Below are 27705 nucleotides of genomic sequence, written 5' to 3' on the forward strand. Positions count from 1 at the left end.
CCTGGCCAAGGCGGCCTCGCCACCTAGCCTCTAACCTTCCCGGGGCCTGTCCCGACATTTTTTGTTTCAGAGGTTTCCTCCTATCTTTCACTGTTCAGGAGATTAGCACGTGCAGACAAACAAACAAACAAACAAACAAACAAAAACTTTCTTTAATATATATAGAAGAAGAAGTTAGATATATTTTAACCTCTAGTAACTTTGCAGTCACTATGAAGGGATTAGTGTTACGATTACATTTACAATAATATTAATGATCGTTATCATTATTACGAAAATGATATTACTATAAAAAAAACTGAGGCTAATTCATTACTTCCGCGGTTACACCGCTTATCATTGATTCATGAACCATACACCACTTCAATCCATTAACTTTGTATTCACAACATTGGGATTAAAGTGTTGTGGTTATATTTACTACATTATTATTATTATTATTATTACGAAAACGATACTACTGAAACGATACACAACTGTATCAAGAAACCTGGGCTTAATTTGTCCGAAGCGGTCCGAAGGTGAGGCATGAAGCCTAAGGCCTATACGTACCATATTGTAGGAAGAGCCGTAACGCCGATGCTTTCGATATTTGATGGTCATTTTAACAATGGTTTGTTTGTGTTTCACACTGAATGAAAAATTTAAAGGTAGAGCATGGTGATTGTGATATATGACAGGTTCAACGATATGTTCGGCCTGAACGAAATTGGAATTAAAATGGCGGTGTGCGGAGTCAGTTGCTGGCCCGCTGTACCAGCTGTACGCGTACAGCGGGCCAGCGACTGACTCCGCACACCACCATTTTAATTCCAATTTCGTTCAGGCGGGCCAGCGACTGACTCCGCACACCGCCATTTTAATTCCAATTTCGTTCAGGCCGAACATATCGTCGAACCTGTCATATATCACAATAATGACATCAGATGTAATCACATCACCCTGTCATGTGACCATATCTTCAGCTCTGTCATTGGTATACGTTTGAGGGGACATACGGATGGACAAACACTGTTCTAGACGGCTTTGCCCTATGGGCTACGCAGTAAAAATCCAGATGTTACCTTTGGTCCAGTTAAACCTTCTCCTGGTGCACCTCTTGGTCCAGGTGAGCCTCTTGGTCCTTGTTCACCCTGACACCAACAAATCACAAAAGGGAGGGTGTGGGATAGGGTACATTATGAGATATCATACTAGTACCCTACTGCAAAGCCGCAATGAGCCGGCGAAGCCAAAGCCTCTTGCCACTATTTTACCCATCACTATGGCATCAGTAGGTTAGGTAGTTGGTAGTAGGTAGGTACCGTACCTAGTTCAAAATGACACCATTTGCATTCTGGATGAGATTAAAATTGATAAAATTTCCTTGATTAATTCGGTGAATTCCGTCTCAACTTCGGATATTTCCGGCTGTGAAAAACTAGCCCCTACGGCCGCGAGATTTCTTTAAAAAATAATTCTTCGTCAATTTTAGAATATTTGACGCCGTTTTCAGCCTCCAAAACGCGGTAATAAGTTTTTTGGAATTTTTTCAAATGCTTGAATCTCATTGGTTCCGGTGTTTGGTGACGATTTTCGTTGAAGATAACCAGGGCCCATGCGGGCCCGGGGAACGAGGTTGGTCTTAAAGTATTTTAATTACAAATAGAGGTGCATAAGATTGTGAATCAAAAAAAGACGGGTGAAACAAACTGCTATTGAACCTTTTCTCAATTTTTTTATGCATACTTCCGCATCCGCAAGATGGTGGCCTCCATGGAGCGATTTGGTGCGTCAAAGCTTCGAATTCTCAAAGGATCCAGCAAAATCTGGCTTTTCAACATAATACGTACGCGTTCATTCACAACACCGGCTTCGCCGGCTATCATGATAACGTGCGATCAGTAAAGTTGACGTTACGGTTCGAAACGTCTTTTGAGAAAAGGAACAAATTTGATTTGATATAATATACATCTTGGGCATTTGAGAGATTCATCTCCGAAGGTCACATCATATGTAGAGGTTTTCAATAGAGTGTGAAATTAAATGAGTGATAATGTGTGGAAATGACAACTCAAGCAATGACAAATAGCATTGTTGTATTTATAAAATAAAATCGTGCAGGAAATGAACTTCAGAACAAAAATAACTATATCATACTGAGAGAGAAAAACAGTCACACTATTTATTACCTTTTCTCCAACGAGTCCAACACCAGGCTGCCCAAATCGGCCTGGGGGTCCATTACGTCCAAGCTCACCCTTGGTAATGCAAATAAAAACAAACATTACATTTATTGTAATGGTGTAATAGGGTCAAGGTACATCCTTACTCTTCACAGATCATCAGGACAATCATAATTTGTGAGCATTCGTTGCCAACTCTGAAAGTTACCTCTCTGTCAGAGAGTGGTATAGGTTAGTTCAGGAATTTGTAATTTAGGCATCGGGTCAGCACACAATGGCACACTTGTGTGAAAGACACTGTGGGATCTTCAGAACATTCACCAAAGAATGTTAGCAAATCGGACATCTAGTACAATGTCCCTCCCACTTGACAGATTATTAAATTATTGCTGCAATGCACTTGGGTGACAATCAATTGTCAAATTGGGAATTTAATCCAAACAAGTAGAGCTACATTCAAAGTACACCAATCCATGCCAATTAAATATACTAGATGGTATGCATATAATACTTAACCTGCGTAGTCAACTTGGTGCGAGCCAACTCTTCTGTTTTTGAACGTTTTTTTTTTTCTGTGATCCAATATGGCTGCCAGACCACGTGAGTGATGACAACATCAATTTATATTCTCTAATTATAATTGTTGCATAGATCACGCTCAATAAATTTCAAACTGATCAGACTAAGCGTTGTCCCTGTCGAATTATGACATCATAATTATGGTACCAATGACGTCATTGTTAACAACACCTATTCCCCATATGGAGTTCTTTACAATGAGCCACGATTCAATTTTTTCATACAGCGGTTTTGGAGATACAGAGGTGCAACGTTTTTCGGTTTTCCTAAGATGGCGCCTGTACCACATGACCTATGACATCATGACTATCATTAAAATATTCTACAGGAGGAGGCACTCCTTTGGTGAGATTTTGTGTCTATCCGACCAACAGTTGCTGAGAAAAAGAATCATAATGATCGGATAAGCGTTGTACTTGTCAAATTATGACGTCATAACGAAGGCACCGATGACATCATCATTAACATATCTTATTCCCCAAGAGCAGTACTTGACAATGAGCCATGTTTCAATTTTTTCCATGGAGCAGTTTCGGAGATAGAGGTGCAACTTTTTCGATATTTTCCAAAATGGTGTCTGTACCACGTGACCTATGACGTCATTATTATCATTTAAAAATTCTACAGGAGCTGCACATATTCTGAAAATTTAGTATCCATCGGACTAACAGTCGCAGAGGAATTTTTGTGTTTTTCATACTGATCAGATCAAGCGTTGTACTTGTCGAATTATGACATCATAATTAAGGCACCGATGACATCACCATAAACATATCTTATTCCCCATGCAGAGTAGTTGACAATGAGCCAGGTCTCAATTTTTTCCATGCAGCAGTTTCAGAGATATAGAGGTGCAAAGCTTTTTCGATTTTTCCAAGATGTCGCCTGTACCACATGATCTATGACGTCATAATTATCATTATAAAAATTATACAGGAGGAGGAGCTCCTATGGTGAAAACTTTGTGTCAATTGGACCAAGAATTGCAGAGAAAAATAATTCATGCTGATCGAATCAAGCGTTGTACTTGTCAAATTATGACGTCATAATTAAGGTACCAATAACATCATCATTAACATATCTTATTCCCCAAGAGAAGTACTCGGCAATAAGCCACGTTTCAAGTTTTTCCATGGAGCGGTTTCGGGGATATAGAGGTGCAACCTTTTTCGATTTTTCCAAGATGGTGCCTGTACCACGTGACCTTTGACGTCATAATTATCATTTTTTTAAAATTCGGCAAGAGGAGCCACTCGTATTTTTAAAATTTTGTGTCCATCGGACTAACAGTTGCAGAGAAATGTTTTTTTTCATACTGATCAGCTCAAGCGTTGTTCTTGTGGAATTATGACGTCATAATGAAGGCACCGATGACATCATCATCAACTTATCTTATTCCCCATGGGGAGTACTTGACAATGAGCCATGTTTCAATTTTTCCCATTGAGCGGTTTGGGAGAAAACCAGGCATAACTTTTTTCCAAGATGGCGTCCGTACCACGTGACCTATGACGTCATAATTATAAATTAAATAGTATACAGGCGGAGGCGCTCCTGTGGTAAAATTTCGTGTCAATGGGACCAATGGTTGCCGAAAAAATGAATTTAAAAAATGCAGACACGTACGCACGTACGCCACACATGCCACCAAATGTCTGACCCTGCTTTTCGCTTTGCGAGCACAGGGTAATAACGTAATCTCCAGCGCACGACATTGCCGGGACACCTTCAGTACCCGATGATGCCGCCATGCGGCACATGGTGTCAGAATTTGGAGGGAGAGGTGTACAATAATTGATTAATTGTGTAATTAAAATCACTAAATATTAATCGTAAAATAATTTCTTAATCAGTTGGGCTAATAGCATACCTCAACCACCACTGTTTCATCTGAATCTGTAACTTCTTTAAAATTAATTAAGTCGTTACTCAGAAAAATTAAATAGTTCATCATACTCTTTATAGCCAAATTACTTGGTCACTATAGCTATATTAGCTTCCTAGCTCAAAAGGTGCCTTGTCCCGATGAGAAAGAAAATAAGGACTTAATAAATTGATAATAATTAGGTAATTTATCAACTAAATGATTAATCAAAAACAAATAAAACATATTGTTTTTCCAAAGCACCTGTTCATTATTGTGCCTAAATTTCAGCCTCCTAGCTCCAAAAATGGCTGAGATATTGCCTGGACAAGCAAACAAACAAATGAGAAAACAAAGAAAGAAAGAAACAAAGTGAAAACTGAGTACTCCCTTTCAGCGGCGTCATTGCCGTGCCCCCTTCGGCATGCCCTGTCATCTTCAAGTCGCGCCATAAATCTTCAATTGTGTTCAATTCAGGACTTGAAATGTGAATCTTCTATCCAGTTTCAGATTCATCTCTGACTCAAGCAGGTTTTCATCAAGGACTCTCCTGTACTTTGGATCATTCATTGTCCCTTCAATCCTGACAAACTAGCCAGTCCCTGCTGATGAAAAGCAGCCCCATAGCATGATGCTGCCACCACCATGGTTGACAGTAGAGATGGTGTTGAGTGGGTGATTGATGTGCAATGTTCGGCTTGTGCCAGACATAACGCTTTGAATTTAGACCAAAACTTTCAATTACGTAACGTTTTGCATTCAGACCAAAACGTTCAATTTTAGTCTCATCTGATCACAAAACCTTCTCCACATGCCTGCAGTATCATTGGGATGCTTTTTCACAAACTCCATATGAGCTTTTTGATGCGTATTCTTCAGCAATGGCTTCTTTCTTGCCACCTGTCCATAAAGGTTAGCTTTGTCAAAGGAACAGGATGTTGTTGATTGATAAACACTGACCCTCATCTCGGACATAGAACCTTGCAGATCTTTCAAAGTCATTGTTTGATTTACATTGACCTCCAAACCAGTTTCCTGCTTGCCCGGATGCTGAGTTTGGTTTGGCAAACTGAGAAATGTTCAAACATCAGGTGTATGTTGAATTGAAAATATTTTTCCAAGTTAATAGCCAACAATTTGAACATTTACTCGAATCTACCTGATGGTGCATGACTTTTGCAAAACCCTGTATAGTAATACAGTTCACCATTTTCAATAAGAAATTATTTTCAGTCTCAGATATTCAGTCATTGAATGAGAAAGGAACTCCCCCTCCCCCCATAATGATAAGTATTCAATCTAAATTTCTACTGAATTGTGTAAGGTAGGATTTTTTAATGTATAAAGTACACAAGAAGGGTAAGACCCATAGTTATTCAGAACCTCCATCCTCCTGTAACATAGAAATGGATTAAGAGTTAAACACACCACCTGAAGATTACAACACAATTCCTTCATACATTGCTGTGTTCAGCTGGATTTGAACCCACAACTTCCAGGATCCCAGTCCATGTGTATCCTCACCAACATGCTACCTGCAAGGTTTGACCATCCCTGCCTAGATCCTACCACCAATAATATGACTTGGTACATTGCCCATGAGAATGTAGCATAAAAAGAACACGATGAAAATGTGGAGTAAACAACAAGGATTTAAAATTACACCAATCTGTGTGACTGCTCATGTGTAATGTGAAATTGTAAACACATCAGGAAGGATGTTACAAAGCTCTCTGTACCTTGCCACCTTTAATTCCCACACCAGGTGATCCACGAGGTCCCTTCGGCCCATCAAACCCACGCTCTCCCTGTGGTACAAAGCCAAGGTTGGAACAGCAGCACCAAGTGAGGCACATCAAGGTTAGATAAATTATACATATATATAAATTATACATATTTATAAATTATACATATATATAAACTATACATATAATATATATTATACATATATATAAATTATACATATATATAAATTATACATATACAGTGGTACCTCGGCTTACGAGTTTAATCCGTTCCGTGACGGAGCTCGTAAGCCAAATCGCTCGTAAGTCAAAGCAAATTTTCCCATTCAAATGCATTGAAATGCTATTAATCCGTTCCAGCCTCAAAAAAAAAACACCAATTTTTTTTGTTAGGTGCTTTTAAATAACAAAAATGTACTTTATAAATAACAAATAATGTATAAACAAGCACGACCTCGTATATACTGTACATAATACAAGAGAATGTAAAGAAATAAACTGGACCTCTATCCATGAAGATATGGAGAAGTTGTTGTTTGTGTGGTTGAAGGAGAAGCAGCTCGCAGGAGATACCGTGACCGAGAGCATCATGTGTTTGAAAAGATTGAAACTCGGATATCGAGCACGGACCACGAGGTGTTTTTTCTTTTTTCTTAATCTCGGTTTCAGTGAACTTTTGCTCTGTGCTCACGTGTACTGTACCTGTACCTGTAATGGTACGTCAGAGGATGGCACCTGTTGTCATCATATTAAGTGCAAGATGTTCTGCATCGTAAGTTGGTACACCGTGGTCTTTCGGCGGTGTTTAAGCCGGCCGTCTTGGCTTCTGTCACCATTGGCATTGAGTCTTTCGATGTAGGTAGGTCGTTGTGTGCCGGTGCCTTGGCCGAATTCCTTCATTGCTGCATTGTTAGCTCACCTGGTTTTTTATACCACATCTTTGGTTATCGGACCAGCGAATGACGTCATCTCCAAAGTATGGCTTATTCTCACTTGTCTTGGACGATCTTCTACTTCTAGCCTTCCACCGTGCATTTGGTGTCCACTGTACTTACTGTACAGTGCCTGGTAAAATTGATGTAATGGGTTTTTGACCGTCAACGCCATGAACCGTCATGAACCGTCAACGCCATGAACCGCTAACACTCAAAAGCCCATTTATCGCGCCTTATAAAGCAAAACGCAAACCGAAAGCCATGCCTCTCAAGCGAGGCGTGCTTCCGTGGTCACGTGATCCACAGGTGTAGCTCATTATACCCGCACGCGCGACACGCTTTGGCGGTCACGTGACCAGCCACTCTGGAGGCGGGGATCCCCGCCGATGACGTCACCGGCTGGAGCAAGGAGATTCCTCGCTAATGTATTTCGACGATTGCGTGTTTTATATCCAAGCAGAGATGCTTTCACGGCAAGATAACCACGTGACCGGAACCGGAAGCCACAACCGGAAAATTCAAAAAAATAAATTTTTTGAGCTCGTACATCGGATCTCGGCTCGTATCCCAAAGCAACAAACCGCCCGAGCGACGGCTCGTATCCCGAAAAACTCGTACGTTGGGGCACTCGTAAGCCGAGGTACCACTGTATATATATAAATTATACATATATATAAATTATACATATATAAAAATTATACATATATATAAATTATACATATATATATATAAACTATACATATATATAAATTATACATATATATAAATTATACATAAATATAAACTATAACATATTTATAAATTATACATATATATAAATTATACATATATATAAATTATACATATATATATAAACTATTATAAATTATACATATATATAAACTATTATAAATTATACATATATATAAATTATACATATATATATAAACTATTATAAATTATACATATATATAAATTATTATAAATTATACATATATATAAATTATACATATATATAAATTATACATATATATAAACTATACATATATATCAATTATACATATATATAAACTATACATATTTATAAATTATACATATATATAAATTATACATATGTATATAAACTATACATATTTATAAATTATACATATATATAAATTATACATATATATATATATAAACTATTATAAATTATACATATATATAAATTATACATATATATAAATTATTATAAATTATACATATATATAAATTATACATATATATAAATTATACATATATATAAACTATGCATATTTATAAATTATACATATATATAAATTATACATATATATAAATTATACATATATATAAAAATTATACATATTTATAAAAATTATACATATTTATAAACTACACATATTTATAAATTATGCATATATATATATATATATATACTGAAACGCAAAAGAAACTTACCACCTTTGAAACCTTTAAATATCAACAATAACACTGCGTGTAGTAAATGTGTGAACTTATTTGTGGACAATAGTGTCCTCGCTGTCAGACAAAACGGTCACGGATGGTCACTTGAACCTTCAATGGTCACTTCATAGCACAGCTGTTGAACAGCCGTTTTGACTGTCAGTGATTAGCCAAGGGGTACGGGATGATTTTAATGAGCTGCACGTGATGTCTTGATATTGGCTTTAAAAAGGCCAGTGCAAAATGGGCATTTTGACAGAAAAATTTGACCATTTTGACCAACTTCAAAAAGACCGAAAACACAAAAGAAACTTACCACCTTTGAAACCTTTAAATATCAACAATAACACTGCGTATAGTAAATGTGTGAACTTATTTGTGGACAATAGCGTCCTCACTGTCAGACAAAACGGTCACGGATGGTCACTTGAACCTTCAATGGTCACTTCATAGCACAGCTGTTGAACAGCCGTTTTGACTGTCAGTGATTACCCAAGGGGTACGGGATGATTTTAATGAGCTGCACGTGATGTCTTGATATTGGCTTTAAAAAGGCCAGTGCAAAATGGGCATTTTGACCGAAACATTTGACCATTTTGACCATTTTGACCAACTTCAAAAAGACCGAAAACGCAAAAGAAACTTACCACTTGTTTGAAATGTAATAAAATTGTAACAGTTCAAAATAAAACAAACCAACAATTGCTAATTGAAACATTGGCATTTTATTGATGACATGTCAAGTTTTTGACCAAGATACACCATCTCATCAGTTTGTTCTACAGTACAGAACAGCACAGGGTGCAATGTCAGTCCCCTTTCAATAGCGTGTATGGCCACCATTGTTTTGGATACAGGCAGTGCATCGTCGGCGTATACTGCCTACCAGTCTTTGGATGGATTGCTGCTGGATTCTGTCCCACTCAGTCCTCAATGTCTGAAGCAGCTCTGCCCGTGTCCTGGCCCTGCCAACGACGCGTCTCCCAAGCTCATCCCACAGGTGCTCTATGGGATTCAGGTCAGGGGAGAGCGCAGGCCACTGCATGATGTTGATGTTCTCGCCTTGGAGAAATGCAGTGGTAAAGCGAGCAGCATGGGGACGAGCGTTGTCATGCTGAAAGGTTCTCAGTTCTGGGTGGTCTAGCAGGAATGGCAGCAGATGAGGTCGCAGGATGTTATCCACATACCGCTGGGCGTTAAGATTCCCATCCACAACCACCAGTGGCGTCCTGTACCGGCCTGATATGGCTGCCCACACCATCACACTTGGGCCACCCCACCTGTTGGCTTGACGCACGCAACAATCGGCATATCGCTCGCCAGTTCTTCTCCAGACACGCTCACGCCCATCAGGACTGTCCACACAGAACCTTGACTCTTCGCTGAAAGCGACCTCGTTCCACTGCGTCAAGGTCCACCGCTGATGCTGCTGGCACCATCTCTGACGGTTGCGGCGATGGGCAACCGTCATCACGGGGCCTCTGTATGGTCTTCTGGCAGTCAGACCATAGTCATGCAGTCGTCTTCGTGCAGTATCATTGGAGATCCGTGGGTTTGCACGCCTCGGAGTTTCTGCCGCAGTGCGGGATGCTGGACGGAATCGATCCCGCAGGTGACTTCGGACCATCTGCCTGTCCTGCCTTGCAGTGGTGACTCTTGGCCTCCCTGATCGAGGTCTGTCATCTGCAGAGTTGTGGAGGGTGTCTCTGCCCACCAGGGCCGATATCGTCTGGTGTGAACAGCCAAGGCGACGTGCCACCTCACGGTAGCTCAGTCCACCTTGCAGCATGCCCAGGGCAGGCTGCCGTTGATCCCTTGACAATCGTGGCATGTTGATTGAAATGCCCATTTTGCACTGGCCTTTTTAAAGCCAATATCAAGACATCACTTGCAGCTCATTAAAATCATCCCGTACCCCTTGGCTAATCACTGACAGTCAAAACGGCTGTTCAACAGCTGTGCTATGAAGTGACCATTGAAGGTTCAAGTGACCATCCGTGACCGTTTTGTCTGACAGTGAGGACACTATTGTCCACAAATAAGTTCACACATTTACTATACGCAGCGTTATTGTTGATATTTAAAGGTTTCAAAGGTGGTAAGTTTCTTTTGTGTTTTCGGTCTTTTTGAAGTTGGTCAAAATGGTCAAATTTTTCGGTCAAAATGCCCATTTTGCACTGGCCTTTTTAAAGCCAATATCAAGACATCACGTGCAGCTCATTAAAATCATCCCGTACCACTTGGCTAATCACTGACAGTCAAAACGGCTGTTCAACAGCTGTGCTATGAAGTGACCATTGAAGGTTCAAGTGACCATCCGTGACCGTTTTGTCTGACAGTGAGGACACTATTGTCCACAAATAAGTTCACACATTTACTATACGCAGTGTTATTGTTGATATTTAAAGGTTTCAAAGGTGGTAAGTTTCTTTTGTGTTTTCGGTCTTTTTGAAGTTGGTCCAAATGGTCAAATTTTTCGGTCAAAATGCCCATTTTGCACTGGCCTTTTTAAAGCCAATATCAAGACATCACGTGCAGCTCATTAAAATCATCCCGTACCTCTTGGCTAATCACTGACAGTCAAAACGGCTGTTCAACAGCTGTGCTATGAAGTGACCATTGAAGGTTCAAGTGACCATCCATGGCCGTTTTGTCTGACAGTGAGGACACTATTGTCCACAAATAAGTTCACACATTTACTACATGCAGTGTTATTGTTGATATTTAAAGGTTTCAAAGGTGGTAAGTTTCTTTTGCGTTTCAGTATATATATATATAAATTATACATATATATAAATTATACATATATATAAATTATACATATATATAAATTATACATATATATAAACTATACATATTTATAAATTATACATATATATAAATTATACATATATATAAACTATACATATTTATAAATTATACATATATATAAATTATACATATATATAAATTATACATATATATAAACTATACATATTTATAAATTATACATATATATAAATTATACATATATATAAACTATTATAAATTATACATATATATAAATTATACATATATATAAATTATACATATATATAAACTATACATATTTATAAATTATACATATATATAAATTATACATATATATAAATTATACATATATATAAACTATTATAAATTATACATATATATATAAATTATACATATTTATAAACTACACATATTTATAAATTATGCATATATATATATATATAAATTATACATATATATAAATTATACATATATATAAATTATACATATATATAAATTATACATATATATAAATTATACATATATATAAATTATTCATATATGTAAATTATACATATATATAAACTATACATATTTATAAATTATACATATATATAAATTATACATATATATAAACTATACATATTTATAAATTATACATATATATAAATTATACATATATATAAATTATACATAAATATAAACTATACATATTTATAAATTATACATATATATAAATTATACATATATATAAATTATACATATATATAAACTATACATATTTATAAATTATACATATATATAAATTATACATATATATAAATTATACATATATATAAACTATACATATTTATAAATTATACATATATATAAATTATACATATATATAAATTATACATATATATAAATTATACATATATATAAATTATACATATATATATATAAATTATACATATATATATAAACTATACATCTATCTATAATTCCAGTAATCTCTGTCTGTACGTTTGTACGTTTGTACGTTTGTCTGTCTGTGACCGCTGTTTCTCGACAACCACGGGTCCGATATACTTTTAACTTGCCAGGTATATTGCTGGGGACCCGAGGATGTGCCTTTTCAAGGTTTCATATTAATCGGACAATTACTTACCGAGCTATGTCCAAAAAACGATTCAACCAATCAGAGAGCAGCAAACGATCGCGTGTGCCGAACGTGGCGGGCACACTCTGCCTCGGATGGCACATTTGACAGCGTATTCATTTATTTCACGTTTGCAAACTATGTTGGCGTTAAACTATGTTTTACAACTAATAAAAACGAATTTGCGATTCATTCGCTTTCCTGCGCGTTTGTGCACGCGATGGCGATTTCTTTACCAAACTCCGGAAGCCGTTCGCTTTGGACCAAACCATTGCATGTAAATAGAGGGGGGGGATTGTCACCACTCGCAAGCCGTTCGCTTTGGACCAAACCATTTCATGTAAATAGAGGGGGGGGATATAATTTTAGATATAGATATAGTACGGGCATGCCCTAGTATATATAAATTATACATATATATAAATTATGCATATATATATAAACTATACATATTTATAAATTATACATATATATAAACTATACATATATATAAATTATACATATATATAAATTATATATATATAAATTATAATTATAGGTCATGGGGACCGCAAGACTAACCCCCGCTCTACCAGGGAAAATGGCCTTAAAATGCATGTTGTTGTTGTTGTATACATATATATAAACTATACATATTTATAAATTATGCATATATATAAATTATACATATATATAAATTATACATATATATAAATTATCCATATATATAAATTATACATATGTATATAAATTATACATATATATAAACTATACATACATATAGATTATACATATATATAAATTATGCATATATATAAATTATACACATATATAAATTATTATACATATATATAAATTATACATATATATATAAATTATACATATATATAAACTATACATATATATAGATTATACATATATATAAATTATGCATATATATATATGTAAACTATACATATATATAAACTATACATATATGTATATATAAACTATACATATATATAGATTATACATATATATAAATTATGCATATATATATATGTAAACTATACATATATATAAACTATACATATATAATATAATATTTATAAATTATACATATATATAAACTATAATTATAGGTCTTGGGTACCGCAAGACTAACCCCCGCTCTTGCAGGGAAAATGGCCTTAAAATGCCTGTTGTTGTTGTTGTGTGTGTATATATATATATATATATGTATATATATATATACACACACACACATACACACATATATATACACACACACGTGTGTGTGTGTGTGTGTGTGTGTGTGTGTGTGTAATGTTAATGACTGGCTTCCTTCTTGTGACTACATGCAGTGAAGTAATTGGTCTATATTTTGATTATGCAATTAAGCCTCATATCCTGCTATTCATGTCATTTACTTAATGAAATAGACAAAAATTAAACTTCATACTGAAGCTCTTTATTGTTCAGTAACACAATACCTTTGGACCTTGTAGTCCTTCACCAGGTAGACCTCGCTCCCCTGATGGTCCAACTGGTCCAGGTAAACCCTAATCATGTCACAAGAGGTGGAAGTGTTCACTTAATACAAAAAAACTTTTTTGCAATTATTGAGAGTAGTTTTGAGTTTGAAAGATAAATGTGTCAATGCATTATGTTGTATTTCAAAAAGATAAATTAATGAAAAAAAGTGTAACGTCTAAATCAGTTTAAGTTCAGCAGTCAGTCTTTACACATACATAAGGGCTACCAGTCCAGTCAAAGATGGGATAACTGCTAGAATATACTTTGGGTGGGAAAATGTGTTGTCTGACACCAATGTACAAGGGCATACTCACCCGCTGGCCTGGCTCTCCTAGTCCTGGAGGACCCAGAGGACCTGGTCGACCAGGTAAACCAAAATCACCCTGGGAATAAAAGAATGATGTTTGGTGGAAACAGCAAAGAAGGTTAAAAACAATAATAGTAATAATTATTGGGTAAAATGCCAGGGGCATATAAATGGCCCATTTACAGTCACGGCCAAAAATATGGGCACCCTTGCACTTTTTTCAAATAACTCACAATTTTCTCGAAAAATAAGTTGAAATTGACAAAAGTATTTGGTCTCCACAATTCTTTATTTCACTGTAAATATTACAGAACCTATGTTTTTGATTCAGAACTTATTATATCCTTTTAAATCAGAAAATAAAAAGAAATGGCATTGACAAAATTATTTACACCCTCGACGTAATATTTGGTATCACGGCCTTTGGACAAAATAACTGCAGTCAAGCGCTTCCTATAGCCATGAATGACCTTCCTCCACCTCTCTGCTGGCAGTTTGGCCCACTCCTCCTGTGCAAACTGCTCCATTTCTCCCAGATTTGAAGGGTGCTTTCTCCCAACTGCTGTTTTCAGATCTCCCCACAGGTGTTCAATGGGATTTAGATCTGGGCTCATTGCTGGTCTTCAGAACAGTCCAGCGTTTTGTCTTGAACCATTCCTGGGTGCTTTTTGAAGTGTGTGTTGGGGTCATTGTTCTGCTGCAAGACCCATGACCTTCGACAGAGACCCAGCATTCTGACACGGGGTTTAACAATGCGCTCCAAAATGCCTTGGTAATCTCCTTATTTCATGATGCCATGCACACATTCAAGGTACCCAGTGCCAGAGGCAGCACAGCAACCCCAAAACATCACTGAACCTCCTCCATCTTTGACTGTAGGGAAGGTGTTCTTTTCTTTGAAGGCTTCATTTTGTTTTCTGTAAACATAGAGATGATGTGCTTTACCAAAAATCTCTAATTTAGCCTCATCTGTTCACAGGACATTATACCAGAAGAATTTTGACTTGTTCAGGTGTGTTTTGGAAAACTTCAGTCAGGCCTTCTTATGTCTCTCTCTCAGCAGTGGGGTCCTCCTGGGTCTCCTACCATAGAACCCCCTTCCATTGAGTTGGCGAACTACAAAGCGATCTACACGTTGGCGATTGGAAGACCTACAAATAATCAATCAGAACATGTACAAATAATCCATCAGAACATGTACAAATAATCCATCAGAACATGTACAAATAATCCATCAGAACATGTACAAATAATCCATCAGAACACCTACAAATAATCCATTGGAACATCGACAAATAATCCATCAGAACACCAACAAATAATCCATCGGAACTTCGACAAATAATCCATTGGAACATCTACAGATACTTCATCGCAACACCAACAAATAATCCATCAGAAAATCTACAAATAATCCATTGGAACATCTACAGATATTCCATCGAAACACCTACAAATAATCCATCAGAACACCAACAAATAATCCATTGGAAGATCTACAAATAATCCATTGGAACATCCACAAATAATTCATTGGAACATCAACAAATAATCCATTGGAATATCTACAAATAATCATTCGGAACATCTACAAATAATCGATTGGAACATCTACAAATAATCCATCAGAACACCAACAAATAATCCATTGGACGATCTACAAATAATCCATTGGAACATCTACAAATAATCCATCAAAACACCAACAAATAATCCAATGGAACATCAACAAATAATCCATCAGAATATCTACAAATAATCATTCGGAACATCTACAAATAATCGATTGGAACATCTACAAAGAATCCATCAGAACATCTACAAATAATTAATCCATCGCAACATCTACAAATAATCCATCAGAACAACTACAAAATAATCCATTGGAACATCTACAAATAAACCAAACATTTTCCCTTTTCGCAGTTTTCACAGTTATAACACTGGTATTCAAACTTGCAGGTATCGAGTAGTCCACACACATCACCGTACACATTTATACGATAGAAACCACATTTTATGAACACGAATGTGCTATTTTCCATTCTGAACTACATTTAGTTTATCCTTAAGCAAGGTTTTACGCAGGATTACATCAACCTTCTAAATATCTGTTCTTCTTCAGGTGTTTCACGATTAATTTTTCGTCTACACCTGATGGATTAATCTCAAGTGTTTGTCAGAACATGAACCACATTTCACTGAAACAGTAGAACAGCACAAGGAAAACCAACAGATGTATCCACATTGCACAAGCTTTACAAGAGTTAAGTACTTGATAAATCCCATCTCATGTACATTATTATATTGATCCTATAAAGGTGTGTGCATAACATTAATTACCTTAGAACCAGGAAGTCCTATGCCTGGGTCCCCTGGAGGTCCAAGAGGTCCAAGGGGTCCACGATCACCCTGCAAGGAAACTTGAATCGTTTAATATCAAGTGTTACACTATATTATGAGTGAACTGGTTAGCATGTATAAAGGATTGGCAGGAAATTACAAAATTAAATACATGATAATTGAACTTGCATTTAACTACCGTAGTCCAGGTTTTAACCTTTGTGCCACTGAAAAAACGGACTGATAATGCATAAAAATACAGAAATAATAAATAGCACCGCAAAGCGGGCGTAACCCCTCAGCCCATGCATGGTGGAAACCAATTTCAAGATGGCTGCCGTGGCGGCCATATTGAAAATCGCAGCGCCCATTTTCGAAAGGAACCTTCCTCTACTCAACCCCAACACACACTGCAAAAATGGATTTAATCGGACAGGCCGTTCTGCTTGAAATTGACGGAAACCAATTTCAAGATGGCTGCCCCACGGCCATATTGAAAATCGCAGCGCGCCCATTTTCGAAAGGCACCTTCTTCTACTCAACCCCAACACACACTGCAAAAATGAATTTAATCGGACAGGCCGTTCTGCTTGAAATTGACGGAAACCAATTTCAAGATAGCTGCCGTGGCGGCCATATTGAAAATCGCAGCGCGTCCATTTTCGAAAGGAACCTTCCTCTACTCAACCCCAACACACACTGCAAAAATGAATTTAATCGGACAGGCCGTTCTGCTTGAAATTGACGGAAACCAATTTCAAGATAGCTGCCGTGGCGGCCATATTGAAAATCGCAGCGCGTCCATTTTCGAAAGGAACCTTCCTCTACTCAACCCCAACACACACTGCAAAAATGAATTTAATCGGACAGGCCGTTCTGCTTGAAATTGACGGAAACCCATTTCAAGATGGCTGCCCCACGGCCATATTGAAAATCGCAGCGCGTCCATTTTCGAAAGAAACCTTCCTTTACTCAACCCCAACACACACTGCAAACATGGATTTAATCGGACAAGCCGTTCTGCTCGAAATTGACGGAAACCAATTTCAAGATAGCTGCCGTGGCGGCCATATTGAAAATCGCAGCACCCATTTTTGAAATGAACCTTCCTCTACTCAACCCCAACACACACTGCAAAAATGAATTTAATCGGACAGGCCGTTCTGCTCGAAATTGATGGAAACCAATTTCAAGATAGCTGCCATGGCGGCCATATTGAAAATCGCAGCACCCATTTTTGAAATGAACCTTCCTCTACTCAACCCCAACACACACTGCAAAAATGATTTTAATCGGACAGGCCGTTCTGCTCGAAATTGACAGAAACCAATTTCAAGATAGCTGCCGTGGCGGCCATATTGAAAATCGCAGCGCATCCATTTTCGAAAGGAACCTTCCTCTACTCAACCCCAACACACACTGCAAAAATGGATTTAATCGGGCAAGCCGTTCTGCTTGAAATTGACGGAAACCAAAAGTTGACGGACGCCCGTGACGACAATACCCCTTAGCCCAATTTGGGCTGAGGGGTGAAAACCCAGAAAGCATCTGAAATGCAAAGCCCGTCCCCATCTGTTTTGTATTCAGACTTCTTCCGATGCTAAACATGACGAAAACAGCTAAAAGACTAGAACGACACTCTTCGACGTCAGGACATCAACTGATATGCCTCTGCCCACATTATTACACCATTATTTACATTACAGTTTCTTTCACCCATTCTGCTCCCTGGTTTACCCCTGAACTCCGCCTGGTGAAAACTCGTGCTCGCCAACTTGAAAGACTCCGCAATAAAACAGGTCTCACAGTTCACTCCCAAGCCTACAAGGACCACCTACAACACTACAAAGATGCCCTCTCCCACGCCCGCTCCGCCTACTACTCTCAAATTATCCACTCTGGCTCCGGAAACCCAAAAGCACTCTTCTCGACAATAAACAAACTCCTCCGCCCCCTGGACACCACCACCCAGTCATTCACAGTAGACAACTGCATCTCCTTCCTTTCTTTCTTCCAACGCAAAATTGACAACATCTACAACAGCTTGACCACCGCCGCACCCGCTCCCCCTCCAACCACCTGCCCCCCCTTATCCTGCCTTCCCCTGTCTCAATTCTCCCCGGTCTCCCCTACTGACCTCTCTGAACTCCTCATAGGAATGAAAACTGCCACCTGCACTCTTGACCCCATCCCCTCCAGCTTTGTCAAGGCCTCCCTCCCTGCTCTCTCTCCACTTATCATTGCAACAATAAACTCCTCCCTGTCTACAGGCATCGTCCCACCATCCCTCAAAATTGCTGCTGTTACCCCCATTCTAAAAAAACCTGGTCTAAACCCTGACACCCTAAACAACTTCAGACCCATCTCCAACCTACCCTTTCTGTCGAAAGTTTTGGAACGCGCTGTAGCCACTCAACTCAAACATCACCTCTCTGCCAATAACCTGTATGAAACATTCCAATCCGGATTCCGCTCAAACCACAGTACTGAAACTGCTCTCCTCAAAATCACCAACGACCTTCTCCTCTCCTCTGACGCTGGCAACCTCAACATTCTCGTCCTCCTCGACCTCAGCGCTGCCTTTGACACAATCGATCACACCATCCTCCTCACCCGACTTGAATCCACCTTTAACGTTACCGGCACTGCCCTCTCTTGGATTAAATCATACCTCTCTGACAGACGCCAGTTCATCTCCATCAATAACTGCAAATCCCCCACTGCTCCCCTCCCCCAAGGTGTCCCCCAAGGTTCAGTTCTTGGCCCCCTCCTCTTCATCCTTTACCTGTCCCCCCTCGGTCACTTAATCCGCCGTCATGGTCTCCAATTCCACTGCTTCGCCGATGACATCCAGCTTTTCATCTCCACCAAGTCCGTCTCCACCGACACCCACTCTATCCTGACAAACTGCATCTCTGAAATAAAATCCTGGCTTCAAATCAACTTCCTCAAACTTAACTGTGATAAATCTGAAATAATCATCATTGGCCCAAAAACGCTCACAAAATCCACCCATAACTTTGCCCTCAACATCGACGGTATCCCAGTATCCACCTCCCCTCTCATCCGGAATCTTGGCGTCATCTTTGACCAAACCCTCTCCTTCGACAAATACACTAAACAGATCACAAAGACAGCCTTCTTTCACCTGAAAAACATCGCCCGTCTCCGCTCATCCCTCTCCTCCACGGCTGCAGAAACCCTCATCCACGCCTTCATCACCTCCCGTCTGGACTACTGCAATAGCCTCCTCTATGGTTCACCCTCAACAATCACCAATAAACTCCAATACATTCAGAACTCCGCTGCCCGTCTACTCACCCATTCCCGGACCCGTGACCCCATCACCCCCGTCCTTTACAAGCTTCACTGGCTCCCCATCTCCCAGAGAATCCAGTACAAAATCCTCCTCTTGACCTACAAAGCCCTCCATAACCTGGCCCCATCCTACCTGGCTGACCTCCTCTCCAGACACACTCCCACCCGCAACCTCCGCTCTGCTGGTACCAACCTCCTGACCCCCCCCATCCGGACCAAATTCAGATCCTGGGGGGACAGGGCCTTCTCCATCGCTGCTCCCACCCTCTGGAACTCACTACCTCACACCATCAGAGACTCCTCCTCACTCACCACATTCAAAACATCACTCAAGACCCACCTGTTCAGCACTGCATTCAACATTCAACCCACAGCATTTAACCCCTGACTATCACTTCTCCTTCTCCCTCCTTTTGCTTTAAATATTTCCCTATTGATTCTTGTCTTTTTGCAATTGTTGTTTTCATGTTTTGTTATGCATTATGTTTTGCACTCTGTCAAAGCGCCTTTGGGCTTCATGAAAAGCGCTATACAAAATAAATGAATTATTATTATTATTATTATTATGATACTTGTATCAAGTTTGATTTAAATCCATTCAGCTGTTTACAAGTTCTCACATTTTTTCCTGACATGATCTCTCACCTTTGGCCTTTGACCTCGGGACCCCAAAATGTTATCAGTTAATCTTTACATCATTATACATACCTGTACTAATTTTGAATTAGATCACTTCAGCCGTTCTCAAGTTATAGACCTATTACAGACTTTGACCTATTGACCCCCAAAATATAATCAGTTCATCTTTACAGCATTATACATACCTGGACCAAGTTTAAATTCGATGACTTATGCCGTTTTCAAGTTATAGACCTATTACAGACTTTGACCTATTGACCCCCAAAATATAATCAGTTAATCTTTACAGCATTATACATACCTGGACCAAGTTTAAATTCGATGACTTATGCCGTTTTCAAGTTATAGACCTATTACAGACTTTGACCTATTGACCCCCAAAATATAATCAGTTCATCTTTACAGCATTATACATACCTGGACCAAGTTTAAATTCGATGACTTATGCCGTTTTAAAGTTATGGACCTATTACAGACTTTGACCTTTGATCTTTGAACCCAAAATCTAATCAGTTCATGTTTACATCATTACACATACCTGTACTAAGTTCGAATTGGATCACTTCAGCCGTTCTCAAGTTATAGACCTATTACAGACTTTGACCTATTGACCCCCAAAATATAATCAGTTCATCTTTACATGATTATACATACCTGTGGCAAGTTTGACTAAAATCCCTTGAGTCGTTCTCAAGTTATTGCGGTAACGAAAACCGATCACGGACGGATGGACGGACAGACAACCTGAAAACATAATGCCTCCGGCGATGGCGGAGGCATAAAAATACAAAGCATTGACGATTTTAGGCGATCTTGACCTTTCGACCTCAAACGCAATATGCTTTTAGTGACCGAATACGCATACCCTGCTCAAATTTCAAATCAAAAGGATGAAAATTGATGATTTTATGCAACCTTGATCTCTAACCTTTTGATCGAAAGAAACAAAAACATTCACCTTCTAGTTTTGATTGGTCAACCAATTCAGTGACACATCATGTCACCTAGTTTTGATTGGTGAACCAATTCAGTGACACATCATGTCACCTAGTTTTGATTGGTGAACCAATTCAGTGACACATTATGTCACCTTGTTTTGATTGGTGAACCAATTCAGTGACACATCATGTCACCTTGTTTTGATTGGTGAACCAATTCAGTGACACATTATGTCACCTTGTTTTGATTGGTGAACCAATTCAGTGACACATCATGTCACCTTGTTTTGATTGGTGAACCAATTCAGTGACACATCATGTCACCTTGTTTTGATTGGTGAACCAATTCAGTGACACATGATGTCACCTTGTTTTGATTGGTGAACCAATTCAGTGACACATCATGTCACCTTGTTTTGATTGGTGAACCAATTCAGTGACACATCATGTCACCTTGTTTTGATTGGTGAACCAATACAGTGACACATCATGTCACCTTGTTTTGATTGGTGAACCAATTCAGTGACACATCATGTCACCTAGTTTTGATTGGTGAACCAATACAGTGACACATCATGTCACCTTGTTTTGATTGGTGAACCAATTCAGTGACACATCATGTCACCTTGTTTTGATTGGTGAACCAATACAGTGACACATCATGTCACCTTGTTTTGATTGGTGAACCAATTCAGTGACACATCATGTCACCTTGTTTTGATTGGTGAACCAATACAGTGACACATCATGTCACCTTGTTTTGATTGGTGAACCAATTCAGTGACACATCATGTCACCTTGTTTTGATTGGTGAACCAATTCAGTGACACATCATGTCACCTTGTTTTGATTGGTGAACCAATTCAGTGACACATCATGTCACCTTGTTTTGATTGGTGAACCAATTCAGTGACACATCATGTCACCTAGTTTTGATTGGTGAACCAATTCAGTGACACATCATGTCACCTTGTTTTGATTGGTGAACCAATACAGTGACACATCATGTCACCTTGTTTTGATTGGTGAACCAATTCAGTGACACATCATGTCACCTTGTTTTGATTGGTGAACCAATTCAGTGACACATCATGTCACCTTGTTTTGATTGGTGAACCAATTCAGTGACACATCATGTCACCTTGTTTTGATTGGTGAACCAATTCAGTGACACATCATGTCACCTTGTTTTGGTTGGTGAACCAATTCAGTGACACATCATGTCACCTTGTTTTGATTGGTGAACCAATTCAGTGACACATGATGTCACCTTGTTTTGATTGGTGAACCAATTCAGTGACACATCATGTCACCTTGTTTTGATTGGTGAACCAATTCAGTGACACATCATGTCACCTTGTTTTGATTGGTGAACCAATTCAGTGACACATCATGTCACCTAGTTTTGATTGGTGAACCAATACAGTGACACATCATGTCACCTTGTTTTGATTGGTGAACCAATTCAGTGACACATCATGTCACCTTGTTTTGATTGGTGAACCAATTCAGTGACACATCATGTCACCTTGTTTTGATTGGTGAACCAATTCAGTGACACATCATGTCACCTTGTTTTGATTGGTGAACCAATTCAGTGACACATCATGTCACCTTGTTTTGATTGGTGAACCAATTCAGTGACACATCATGTCACCTTGTTTTGATTGGTGAACCAATTCAGTGACACATCATGTCACCTTGTTTTGATTGGTGAACCAATTCAGTGACACATCATGTCACCTTGTTTTGATTGGTGAACCAATTCAGTGACACATCATGCAAATTCTTAAAATTCCAGGTCAATCAAATGAGAATTGATGATTTTACGAGACGCTGACCGTGACTTTTAGGAGACGTTGAGTTTTAGGCTAAAAAATAATCAAAATTGCTGTACAGAGGGTTGTGCGGGATGCTGTGCGGAACTTGGTCCATCGAAACATCGACAAATAATCCATCAGCACATCCAGGACGACAAGATTCCAGATGGAAGACAAAGTTTAATGAGTGTTTAAATGTCCAACATTCTTCACCCCTGTGGGTGAAGTTCGGATCGGACAGTGAAGTCCGAATGAAGTTCGGATCGGACAGTGAAGTCCGAATGAAGTTCGGATCGGACAGTGAAGTCCGAATGAAGTTCGGATCGGGCAGTGAAGTCCGAATGAAGTTCCGACAACAATTTATAGTTCGGATGAGAACGAGAATGGGAATAATTGTTTTGTCAGCATTTGGAGTCTGATTTTCAGTTCAATCCAAATCTTTCCAGACGGATATCGATTGGGAAGATGCAAAGCAAAATGATTCAGGAAGGCAAGGACAGTGAGAAGTGGGACCGACACACAGTTTGGGACAGAGATAGAATGAGGAAGATCGGAACAGGGCACAGAGATCGACAGAAAATGGCTGTTCACAAACACCACACTAGAGGGAGAAGCAGGACTGCACAGATGCGGGAACATGGCGTCCCGGAAATGGCAATAAACGAAGGATGGCGAATGGTCAGGCCAAATACCTGAGATCAATAATTCCGGGTCACACACACAACTTGTCCACCAAGTCGCGTCTGAATCCGTCAATAACGTTTTTAAGATACTGTACCATATATGTTTTAGTTCCATCTCTCAATGGTGAAGAATCATTTTTAAAATTCTAATATCCGGATCCGGATGTGAACCAAAATCTAATCAATTCATCCTCGTCACACCCCAGTGTACGATGTTATTAGTCCCCTACCGGTGTACACCGGGGGACTATAGGTTTGCACGCCGTCCCTCCGTCCGTCAGTCCGTCAGTCCGTCAGTCCGTCAGTCCGTCAGTCCGTCACGCAAAGAACAGTTTTCCGGACTTTTTTTCTAAACGCTGAATGCCAATGATTTCAAACTTGGCACCTGGTTTCCTCATGATAAGTTATAGATCAAGTTCGAACTTCGTGACGTTTCGATCATTTTTGACAAAGTTATGGCACTTTGAACTTTGGGAATTCTGATAATTCTGATGAACCTTAACTCAGTGCCATTTTAAGTTTTAATTTCCTTTAAAAACCAATTTCTCTGCAATAATTGGACCGATTGAGATAAAATATTCACCATATGATGGACTCGGTCTGTAGAATATTTTAATGGTAATTATGACGTCACGGGTCACGTGGTTCGGTCGCCATATTGTTTTTCGTGAAACACGAAAACCCCTTTTTCTCTGCAACGGCTGAACAGATCAGGCCAAGCTTTGCAGGCGGAATCGCATACCCATGTCGAACAAAAACATCAGCAAGCATGACGTCATGCGTCACATGGTTTCAGAGTTATGATGTTTTTAAGCATGAACCTTTAAAACCGAGCTCCTCCCTCATTTTTGATCCAATCGAGGGGAAACTTCACAGATCTGTTCAGCACTAAAATGTCCTTTTGGAATTTGCGATAGGGCACGTGGTTTGGCAGATATCGTCAATTAAACGAAAATATTTTTAAAAATGGATATCTCTTGTTTCTGTAGGATTAAAAGGACCAGCATTTTTTTGCTTGAGGAAACTGCCTTGTTTAAGCATATTGCCTTATTTAATTGTAATTTTTATTAATTAATTAATTATTAATTAATAATTAAATTAATTTTAATTTATTTTTTAATAATTAATTGATTATAATTAATTAATAATTCATTCATTATAATAATTAATTAATTATTAATATCTTATATAATTTTATAAATTAGAATTATAATTAATAAATAAATTAATATTATTATATTATGTTGTTAATTATAATTATATTTATATTATTATATTATTAATATTAATATAATATTATTATTATTATTAATTTAATTAACAAATTAATTATTAATAATTTATTATTTATTAATTCAATTATTGATTTTAATCTTGTTTTATTTAATTAATATTAAACATTAATTAAGATTTAAGGTTCTTTTTTTAAAAATAATTTAAGCTTACTTAATTGTATTTAATTGTATTTAATTGTTTATTTGCCTTATTGAAGTAACTGTTTTATTGAAACTTGATATTAGACTTGGCAGTCTGAGTTGCAGTTTTCAGTAACTTGCTGATACATTAGGTTGGCAGAACATTGGATATCTTCTGTCTATTGCTCTGTCTCTACACGTCTTGTACCCTGTAAGACTCCAATGACGAAGAAAAGCAATTGACGAGGAGCACCGTCTCCAACACGGTCTTTCAGCGAACCTTTGAATATCCAAGGATCCTCATGAAGGTTGTACGAGAGAGCGAAGATCCTTTGCAGACAGGTATAAGCTTTAGTAAATCTCCAGAAGACAGCACATCGACAAGCCTAAGTGTCCAAGCCTCATTTCCACTGCTGTTTCCAATTTCTAGGGTTTTTGCCCCATTTTAGCAATCAGGCACACTTGAGGAGTTTTTCGTGTACTTTTAGCTCTTCCTCATGTGCTTATGGTTTCTTGACAAAATACACATTTTGATTTGTCCAAACAATGTCCTGCTCAAACGAGTTTGTTTAATAGATTCTGAAGCACGACCAAAAGAAGCACTGGGGCGTCCTCGTTTCCTGTTTGTCAGTAAAGTTGGGTCTTGTAAAGCAACAGGAAGTTTGCTTCTTCTTTCATCTCTATCCAGGTGACTCACTGGGTTTGGATGGCAATCTCTGTGCCAGGTAGCTTTCTTCCCTTTTAGCTCATCTGCTGTTATTAATTCCCAGCAGCCTTTGTCCGACTCTCACAAATTCTGCATTTTCTGTACACGGATTAGAAAAGTTTCAAATGCTGCTTCCTTGAATATTCTGTAGTCGGTATCAACAAACTTTTCACCGGTATCTGTCTGGCAACACGTGCAAAGCTTAAAATCTGTTGTTGGTTTGTGCAACTGGAGCTCTTTGGGAGATGCCATCAGGTATCACGTGACACAATTTGAAACGTGGACAGTTGATAATTATTCAAGTGAAAGAACAATCGGCTTTGTCATTTTTGTAACAACAATCGACCTGAAATAATGAAGGATTATCAGACATGAGACATGGATAGATTGCACATCATGATGATTCCCTTTCCATATCCACATTGGTTCCATGCACCATCATCTTCATCTGATCTGTGTGGTACAAGTGAAGTAATTGAACTTTTTTTGATACATGCATGATATGAATAATGTCAAACACATGTAACACAAGTAGAAAGCTGACCACCTTTTTTGTTTATATAAAGTGATGTCTGCAGGAGTATTCTTCATGAGGTTACTTATTAGCACCCAATGGACTTGATCCGAAATGGGAGCTTATGGATCGATGGATTGGGTCTCGTCCGTCCATCCGTCCGTCCTTGCATGTGTGCGTGCGTGCGCGCATGTATGTACAACCATATCTCCGAGATGTATCGACCGATTTTGTTCCTGCTTGACAAAAAAGACAACAAATGATGATATACATATGCACATCATTTTGTTTTGTCATGTGATCAAAGATGGCCGACTGGCAACCATTTTGTTACATCAACCCAACCATTTATTGACATGCACGAACCGATTTTGTTCAAACTTGGCAAAAACACAATGCATGATGATATACATATGCAGAAGATTTTGTTTGGTAATCCGACCAAATATGGCCGACTGGCAGCCTTTAACTCCATACGGCAATAAGACTAAAACCACGGGGGCCATAACATTTCATGTCTTTTTCTTCTTGTTTAACATTTCTTGTGAATATAAACTTAAACTCACCTATAAGTGTTGATTTGCAAGGAATAGTTGTTTGCTCAACGCCAAAGTTATGGGCCAAAATACTTCTGAAATGGCAGCCATTTTAAAATCCAAGATGGCCCCCAAATGGCATCCCGAAAAAAATGTTACCAATGGAATTCCAGCAAAGTAAGACATAATTTACAAAAAAAAGTCACATAATATTTTCTTACTTTAGAAAATGTAAAAGGTAAAGCAACATCGCATCCTACACCACCCAACCTGTCAACCAAATTTCATCTGAATCCGTCGACAACGTTTTGAGATATCCTGCTCAAAGACAAACAAGCACAGAAACAGAGC

The 27705-nt window shown here is 38.3% G+C and overlaps 1 protein-coding gene across 1 annotated transcript in view; it reads right to left on the minus strand.

Moving 5' to 3' along the window:
• The window catches only part of LOC137431901 (uncharacterized), a 351683-nt gene that overhangs the window by 154792 nt on the left and 169186 nt on the right, over nucleotides 1–27705 (minus strand). The window contains exons 11-16 of the mRNA XM_068123735.2: nucleotides 16786–16854; nucleotides 14450–14518; nucleotides 14093–14161; nucleotides 6348–6416; nucleotides 2172–2240; nucleotides 1065–1133 (exon numbers count right to left, since the gene is read on the minus strand). Of these exons, the coding sequence (XP_067979836.2) occupies nucleotides 1065–1133; nucleotides 2172–2240; nucleotides 6348–6416; nucleotides 14093–14161; nucleotides 14450–14518; nucleotides 16786–16854 (414 nt within the window). The remainder of the gene's footprint in view (nucleotides 1–1064; nucleotides 1134–2171; nucleotides 2241–6347; nucleotides 6417–14092; nucleotides 14162–14449; nucleotides 14519–16785; nucleotides 16855–27705) is intronic.

This window comes from Myxine glutinosa, chromosome 7 (genome assembly GCF_964187855.1).
Source record: "Myxine glutinosa chromosome 7, kmMyxGlut1.1, whole genome shotgun sequence".
Lineage (NCBI taxonomy): Eukaryota > Metazoa > Chordata > Myxini > Myxiniformes > Myxinidae > Myxine > Myxine glutinosa.